We start from the raw sequence: 9,079 nt of genomic DNA, 5'->3' as shown, positions 1-9,079 counted from the left end.
GGTCAAAGCTCTGTATATATTGCCATGTATAAAACATCTTAATTGTTATTTGAATAAAATTTCATTGTCTTTCTAACATTGTACTTGCAATGTCTTTGGCATCAACTAATTTCAATTTCCACTTTCCCATTTTGGACCCAATAACTGAGATAGTCAGTTCGAATCACTCCCATATAGCAGGCATGGGATTGGCCCTAAATAATTGTAAGCTCTGTGGTATGGCCCCCAAGCCCCCAATGGGCCTTGCTTCCCAATCAAGCAAAATAAAATGTTATCAATAGTAAGGCCCCGTTTGGTTCATTAGAATAGGGGCCCAGAATCAGAATCGGAATGGGTTATTCCGATTTTAATTGTTTAATTGGGTGGAATCGGAATCTATTTTTATTCCTGCTGGAATGGCATTCCTCTATTTCTGGGAATGACCATTCCTTGCCTATCCCTTGGAAATGAAATCCCATTCCTGTGAGTCCAATTTTCATTTCCATTCCTGTATGAACCAAAAAGAATGTAAGTTATTTTCTACAAGAAAAAATTAATTGAAAATGGTATCGAGAAGTAGCTATAATTCCGTTAACAAAAAAACAAAATCATAAATCCACACTCAAATCCAAAGTACTTTCTCAAAGCCACAAACATATATGAAAGTACAATAATTCAGAAAAGTCTATGCCCAAAACCAAAATTGTGGGGAATAAAAGAAACATTATCCCCAATTAATCCAGAACTATGGGAAACACTATTGGAAGTATTAATTGTGGATGGTAAGCCAAGACGATGGGGAACAGTGGGCAGACCAAGCCCAAAGGCAACAGATGAAGAACTATTCCAATTTGGTAAACTATAACCATGACCATGAGGAAAGGTAGGAGTATTACGCTCATTTGGTTTATGGCCATGTACGAAAGGATCCACCATTGATAAGGAGTTAAAAGCCAAGAATGGTGACTGAGAGGAAGAATCCATCAAGAGCTCATTGCCTCTTTTGGCTACACTGTGTTTAAGCTCTTTCATTATCAGCTTTAGCTGCTCAAGCTCATGCAAGCTAAGATTCTCAATTGGCGCTTCCCACCAGGATTGGATCTGGTTTGGTTTGCTAATTTGTTTGAGCATCTGTGCTCGCTTTTTTTCGGCTTCCAGTTTGTTGAAAGCCTCGGTGTATTGTCGATTGAGCTCGTAAATGATGCCTCCACGATGGCCTTCAGGCAGCGAGGATGAGACACCATCACTATCCTCAGGAGGGATATCTTGGGTAAAGAATCTGTCTAATATGGAGTCAACAGACGGGTGGCCAAAGGAGAAAGCCTTACCAGCTGGAGAGAAAACGATTAGAGCAGATTCAGCACCGCAGAGGGTGCAAAGCTCGCTTGCCTTCTTGAAGAGGCCGCTTCGGCGCTTAGAGAAGGTCACCTGTCGAGAGTCTTCCCGATCAATCCTCTTGATTTCGATTTTTTGACGACCCATGCTAGTCTTCTTCATCATATTCAAAGCAATAAGAGATGAATGGAGTAGATTGATAGACGTGGGAACAAAGTAAGGGGAGGAACATGGAGATTTAAGGGGGGGGGTTCATTCTTTGGAATTTTCAACTTGAAAGCTGTCTAAAATTTAAATTTATGGCTAATAATTATCTTTACTTTCCATATATAAGATTACATACTAAGTTTGGACCTTGAGAATCTTATGCCCTTAATCTTGATAATGACAAAATATTTCTATTAGTTGGCATTTTAAAAATACTATTGATGAGTGATAGTTTGTCATCTGGCATCTTATGGTCTTCCACGCAGTGGCTTTTGGATTCGCAAGGTGGGTCCTGCATATATAAACAGACTATAAGCTATGTTTTGCTATGTTGTCATTCAGCAAAAAAACTGGCTTTTCCGCAAAGCTTGCTCTAGTAGCTTCTTCAATAGCAGCTTAGTGGAGATCACATCTGGACACCCCACGACACATCCTGATTGTGTGTATTGAGAACATTTTCCAATGACAAATATAAGAGATGTTCCCGATACACGTTGAGATGTGTATGCAGGGCTCGGATGTGAATTAGGCTTAGTAAAATCAGTTCAATCAAAGTTTTAATAAAATAAACGCTTAGGGTGTATTTGATTTAAAGGAAAAGGTAAGGTTGTATAAGTTTTCCTACCTTTTTACTTCAAACCAAACACAACCATTAGTAAATATACCCAATGGAAGGGTCCATACACATATATCATTTCTATGCTAGCATACAAAATACCAGCATATGAATACCCAATGTAAGGGTCCAAATACAACCTCAGCTCTGAGGTTAGGGTTGAGGGCAGATAATGCCATCAAGTCCAATACCAGCATATGTATTCCCCTAATATAACAAGGTGACATACCTGTGTAACTGTAGATCTACTCTTCGTGATAAGTTCAATGGACCTTAGGTTCACCCTGCTCTGTCCTCACCCCGGTAATGCCCAGAAGGTGAACTAAATATAAAATAATATATGAGAAAATGAGATACAAATGGCAATACATGCTTCTGACTTCTGAGGCTAATTTCTGAATCATGACCAACTAAGCAATTAACTAGCCGAACCTATGAATAGTTAGTGTACTTGAATGACATATATTTAGGACCTTGAGAAGTGTTTTATTTCCAATTTTAGGTTTTTGACCATGTAATTTAAACGACCATGCGTCGCACTGTCATTCAATTACAATATGAATCCCACAAATATAATGGACATCCGTCAAATAAACTGAATGGAAGTATACTGCAAATGCAATGCAAAAACAAAAGTATTCAGATCTCCAACCCACAGGACACCAAAGGCGCACATCAGAAACATCTCCTGTATGTGTATGTTGTCATTCACCAGGAGATGTTCCGGATGTGCAGCTGTGGTGTTTTATGCGCAGGAGATCCAGACTGGCAAAAAAGTGCAGTAAATCCATAAACTAGTCAACTCTCTAGTCTCTGCCAGTGAGTGGGAAAGGCTTCAATTTTACGACAAATAACAATCCGGATCTTCCTACCCACACATCAATACAGCCACCCATTGAGAACATATTATAATTCATGAAGAGATATTCCCAATATACAGTTTGGGTAGACCCTGTCTGAACTAGACCCAATTTTTAATGAAACTTATATACATGAGACCCAATTATAAGTAATAGTTATGCTTCCAACATGTAAATTGATGATAAATTTTTTAATTGTTACATTTAAACATCACAATATTATATGCATATCTCATAAGAAAAAGATATATATTAAATGGACAGTTTATTTTTTTTTTTGTAATATATATGCCAATATGACATATATTGAATCAGTTTGGATTTGTTCCATGGAGTTTGTTTGACCCACTGACAGCCCTAATAACAACAAGTTGGATGTTTGGGTGGATTTAGGCGTTGCTACAAGATTTGATTTCAGATAAACCTTCCCTTTGAGGCATCAATTTTGTTCTTTATTGGGCACCAAAATTGTGGCGTTTTTACATGTTCGATTACCATTGGAATTGGATGACCATGAATTGGAGAATGGAGACTAGACTACATGGTTGGGGCAATAGTACGCTTGAGCCAATAGTCACCACCACCATCATATAGATGGTGTTATACGACTGATTACTCATCAAAGAAAACCGAATATATCAATCCATTCTAACTTTGCTCAACAATTAATTTCTGGCCCTCCACAGCAGCATGAAACACGAGGACCACAGCGTGTGCGTTTGTGAATGCAAGATATTGATTATCCACTCTTGCAGATTCTCGGTCAGGTTTATATAAATTAAAATTTTGCAATAACAGCATTGTCATATATATCATTAGTTAGTCGTATCAAGGTGGATCAAAGCAAATGGTTTTGATCGAACACTTCCAACCCTATCAAGTTGATAAAAAAAAAAAAAAGAAAAAAACAAGAACAAGGTCATACCCATCATAAAAACTTGTGGAAAGAGGCGAAAAGGGAGGCAGACAAATAAATTAAGGCCTGTGGGAACACAAGAAATCTTCTATATAAATTTAGGACTCACATGTCAAAGCATTCTTGTCTTATTTGTCGCTACTTGTGAATTATGCAACAGTACAGTCCAGCTTCATTTTGTTCCACTCTCTTCCAAGTTCAACAACCAAATGCAACCAGTGGATCTTTGTCTTGTTAAATAAATCATCAAACGGCTATGAATGAAGCATAAAATATGACCATAGGCCTTATTTATCAAAAAAAAATTATGTTAATCTACCACACTTTATTTTCACCTAATTAAATATATTCTCCCAATTAATTTGTTAAATGTGATGATAGTGACATGAAAACTGTAAATAATTAACAGCATTTTTTTCCGGGCCAACCTTAGGCATTGAAAAAAGAAAATAATACTCCGTTCTAGAAGGACTATATATTGAGTAAATGCCGTGTCAAAAGAAATGGTTGGAAGTTGAGACTGGGAAATAAGGTTATTTTGACAACTGATTTTCTTCATCATAAATTAATAAAGAAAAATTAAAAAGAACTAAGGATGCAGGACCCACAGAATTAGACTTATTGGCCCTTGCTTGACAAGTTTGGACGGGTAATTAGAATTTTCTGGACAACTGGATGGTCATTGCACTGTGGAAACTGGAGACCCGTGAATCCATGGTTGAGGGTTGAGAATTGATGCTTGTCTGTTTGCGAAGATCCAACCCATTCAAGCGTAAGAACCAAACATATACACGTGTCGATCCAGCACTGTCAGGTGAACCTGCACCTGCAATTCTCTTAACGAAGGAAATTCTTCCTCCTATCTTTTTTACTTAGGGACCGTCATGATAATTGCTGTTTAGCTTTAGTGATTAGAACGTCCAAGCAAGAGTCCGCATCCAGAATGCCGCCTTCATGGAACCCAAGAGAGTAGACCACGTCGTGAATCCTCCACCCGGCTCGAAGCAAGGTAAAAGATAGCAACCGCAGGTGCAGCTCCAAGCTATGTCTGTCTTTCAGAAATGACGACCCTCCCTCCTTCCCATCATCTCCCTCCGTCGTCATCATCATATCTCTTACCTCCTCCTCCGTCCACCCGCCCTCTCGCAGTCTCGAACTTACCTCCTTGAAAATTCTGTATGGCACTCCTCTCCGCCATCTGCACGTGTTATCTCTCTTACTGCACGTGACATTCTCCACTAAATCAGACCAGAACTCGATCCTCCTCGCCGCCTTTGCTGCCCAAGCTGGGGATGAATTCAATGACCGGTAAACACAGTCCTTTTGCCTGATTTCGACTTGCTGAAAGAATCCGGCGACGTCGAAACCAGAGCACCGGAAATATCCGCCTTGAATGAAGAAGACCGGATTTCCGGCCATGTTGGGCATAGAAGGAATATAGTAGTGTCTATAAATCGGGACAAGAATGGGAGCTTTCCGCATGATCTGTTTGGCAAGGGATAGGGCTTCGTTAGGGTAATCAGGCTCGTCACCCCAGGATTGGCACCAGAAAGTCCCTTTAGAGATTTCTTTGCAGATTCCCAAGATGGGGAGATTGATGAGAATCTGGAGCTGCTGAGGAGACGACAATCGCCAGTTGGGAAACCCAGGACCGACCGGCAATCCTTCACGAAGAATGGAACGGAGATCAGGAGGGAAGATGAAGCCAAAGGAAGTCTCAATGGAAGAGAACTCATCGTCGGTGAGGCCTTCGGTTACTGGAATCCTGCATAGTTTTAGATGATCTATTAAGTTCTTGGCGTACGCAGCGAAGGAGAAACACACTCGGCTAGAGTTGGGATCGACGGGAGTTATCTTGGCCGTTGTCGTTGCCATTAAAGATAGTCCAAGCTTACGGCCTTACACGAAGAGATTGGAAATTTGGGATGGAGTGAAAGGTTTCTAACTCTTAGGCAATCTGTTATGACTTATGATTTGCTACTACATACGCGCGCGCGGGTGGAAGCAAGAACCAAGGAGTCCTCCTCTACGACGAAGTCGTTGGACTTAAATTCCACGCCGTGAATCGTGACTCATATACTTTCGTGTACATACACTCGTGAATGAGGAGAAATCAGCTACACCCGTTACAGTTGCGCTTGGTTAAAACGGTGAAATCATGGCCTTCGATTACGGTCCCACCTTACGTCACTCCATCATGTTCAAGGTAGGGCTGCATCAATACATCCAGGGCCGTGATTCACGGTTTTAGCCCAGGGATACTCCAACGGGAGTAGCTGATTGTTGAGACTCGTGAAAACACGAAGGGAGCGTTATGCCATATGAATGTTTTTGTTTTCGTTTGTTTTTGAATCGCTACGTCATAAAAAACAAACAAAAACATATTCTGAATGTTTATGTTTTGAAATAGAAAAATAAGTTCGTTTTGTTTTAAAAACCATGGAAGATAATGGATTTTAAAAATCATATTCAAGAACACGTTTGGATTTCAGTTTTGTAAACAGAAACCACACAATACACCCGACTCCCGAGAAGGAGTGCTCACCGAACTGTGGGTCTAATTTCCAAACTGAATCAGTATAATCTGTTTTTGAAAAACCGTTAACTGAAACTAAACTGAAGCTGATAGGTTAATAAGTTGATTGATTCAGCTAATCATCGATTTTTCTATTTTTTGGATTTTATAAAATATATTATAAATAAATATATAAATATATAATAAAAATAGAAATACATATAAATTATTATATTCTAAATAATATATATATATATATATATATATATATATTTGTTTTTACAATGCATACATATTCATTTAAATATATAGAAAATGTAAAATATGTGAAAAATAAATATAATATACATGAATATATATACCTAGTTTCTCGAAAATACCGAACAATAAATTTGGTTCATTTTTCGGTTTTTCAATATTTCTTGATTACCCTAATACCAAAGAACATATTTTTTTTTGCGTTTTCGTTTTAAGAAACAATCTGTTTTCAAACCAAACGGTTTTGATTAATTTTTGAAACCATTAACAAGCAAAACAGTGAGGGCATGTATCAACACTTGATATTTCACTATTAAAAATTACTATTTTGGCAACTTCTAAATTTTTAATTACAACGAGCCCGATTATGATTCCGAGAAATGGTAATCAATCAACTTGTGTTCTATCAAATTTCACAGTGGATTATGATCGACCAAAATTCATTTGACATCTTATCCTTCAAAACCATAGAAATTGAGGCAATATAAACCGAATTTGTATAGAGATCGTTTTGGCATCATGTGGGGTCTAAATGGATCAAATTCAAATCAAATCAATCAATATTCGAATTTGAATTCAAATTCAATTGATTAAGTATATTCAAATATATAATTAGCCATTATCAAAAGAAAGAAAGAGAGAAGCCAACTGAGCAGTGACTCAATTTACATATAAACTAGGTAGTCCTAGGAGAGATGCAGTTTCCAACCCCACTATCGTCGGCTCTCACCACTTACTAATATTGCTAAAAAAAGTAAACAAGACATGTGCATACCTCCTTATACACTCCAACCCATCCTTAAGCTTAAGAATAATAGAAAAATACATCAAATGTTTATCAAATTGAATTAGATCTTTAAATTTAAATTTCCGGCCCTAGTAGCTAGTATGAGGCTACAAAAGGGAATTGATGAGGAATGATTTGGTGCTCCAGTAACATTATGCTAGTGGCGGCCATGAACCATTGCTTAACACCTTGGTATCACGTAGGCACCTTGGCCTAAGACCATGTCGGCAATCTTAGGACCAGGTCGCCCATCGCAGGAATGAGCTAGGGACCTTAGCATGAGGGACAACCTCTCTCCGTTGACCAGGTTGAAGCGCAGTTGGTGACTTGTAGGACGTAGTGGCCAACCCCTATCATGAGTGGGCTATCGTATCCAATTCCTCTGGGATCACGCTGCCCCGTCGATGGAGCTAACTACCGCCCTGACCACTTTGGGCGCGACCAAATAAGCACTTTCCACTTACAGGCCTGAAACCGCCTTTGAATCGAATGGGCCTAAGATGTCAGATGTGCTTCGTTGAGCTCATGGCAGTTATCCTATATAAAGGCATCCCCTTCCTCAAAAAAGGTACGCACGATTTAGCTCTCACACACTCTAGCTCTCTCACGTTCATGCAGTCACATTATCAGTTCACTTACTTAAATATCGGAGTTCCCACCCCGGGTAAAGCAACCCCGACATTCTTACCAAGCAACTTACTTAGTATGGCATCCGATCTGTCCGCTTGTACGCCTGGATTGAAGGAACCCCGGTAGGGGTTAAAATTAGAATGATCAAGATGGACAAGTTTATACGGTTTCACCCGGACAGAATCTCCCAACCCTAACTACGAGGTTGCCCCCACGGGTCGAGCCTTCTATGCTCCCTATGAGAGTTCATGGCCAACAAACTTTGTGGTTGCCCCTACAAGTTGAGCCCTCCATGGTTCCCATGGGAGTTGATGGCCAACAAAGAGTGGAGTTGCCACCGCAGGTCGAGAACTCCATGGTTCTCGTGGGAGTTAACGACCAACAGACTATGGAGCCACCCTCGCAGGTCACCTTTACCGTGGTGACAAAGTGTCTGTAGGCCGAAGTGCTAAGAATGAATTGGCTTGTTAAAATTTCGGCAACCTAACTAAGACCAGCTTTGGTGACTCGTATGAGCTGACTCGTGATACACGTACTTCGGAAAAAATCTACGAATGGGAAGCCAAACCGCGTTTAGCATTAAAGCTCCCTTAAGCCAACCTATTTGAAACACGACGACGACATATGGCTAACCTGCGCTTAGCGCACCTCAACTCGAGCAAACATGTAACATCGTCCTCGTCCTCATCAACAACACCTTCGTCAGCATCATTCTCGTTGCCCTCTCCGCTATCCTCCACCTCAGTTTTGGGCTCCGCGTCGACCATGTCGGTCACCCCCTCGAGGACCGGCTTAAGACACACTAAGTAGAAGCCTGTAGAAGCTTGTGAGTGGAGTGACCTGAGGAAGTAGGGGCATAGTTTGAAGCCCTCCTTGAGGGTGGGCATGACGAACTTCGCTTTTAAGGTGCTCCGGTGAACAACCGAACTCCTCGATGACTATATCCCTATATCGATGGATGTCCTTGGAGTGTCTA

At 40.1% G+C, this 9,079-nt stretch overlaps 2 protein-coding genes across 2 annotated transcripts; both read right to left on the bottom strand.

The window, feature by feature from the left end:
• Positions 1-562: 562 nt before the first annotated feature.
• On the bottom strand, positions 563-1,531 carry LOC104589137 (agamous-like MADS-box protein AGL29). Its single transcript, XM_010247345.2, has one exon. It carries the CDS (start codon positions 1,477-1,479, stop codon positions 655-657), a length of 825 nt encoding a protein of 274 aa, XP_010245647.1. The 5' UTR covers positions 1,480-1,531; the 3' UTR covers positions 563-654.
• A 3,264-nt stretch (positions 1,532-4,795) lies between these two features.
• On the bottom strand, positions 4,796-8,870 carry LOC104589115 (uncharacterized). The gene is made up of 2 exons (XM_010247313.2): positions 8,737-8,870; positions 4,796-5,678 (listed from the first exon to the last, which is right to left on the bottom strand). The coding sequence occupies exons 1-2, from the start codon at positions 8,868-8,870 to the stop codon at positions 4,796-4,798; spliced, it is 1,017 nt and encodes a 338-aa protein (XP_010245615.2).
• Positions 8,871-9,079: the final 209 nt, after the last annotated feature.

Source organism: Nelumbo nucifera, chromosome 5, assembly GCF_055504915.1.
Source record: "Nelumbo nucifera cultivar China Antique chromosome 5, China Antique-T2T, whole genome shotgun sequence".
Lineage (NCBI taxonomy): Eukaryota > Viridiplantae > Streptophyta > Magnoliopsida > Proteales > Nelumbonaceae > Nelumbo > Nelumbo nucifera.
The sequence above is the reverse complement of the archived record's forward strand: the minus strand, read 5'-3'. Positions and strand labels throughout refer to the sequence as shown.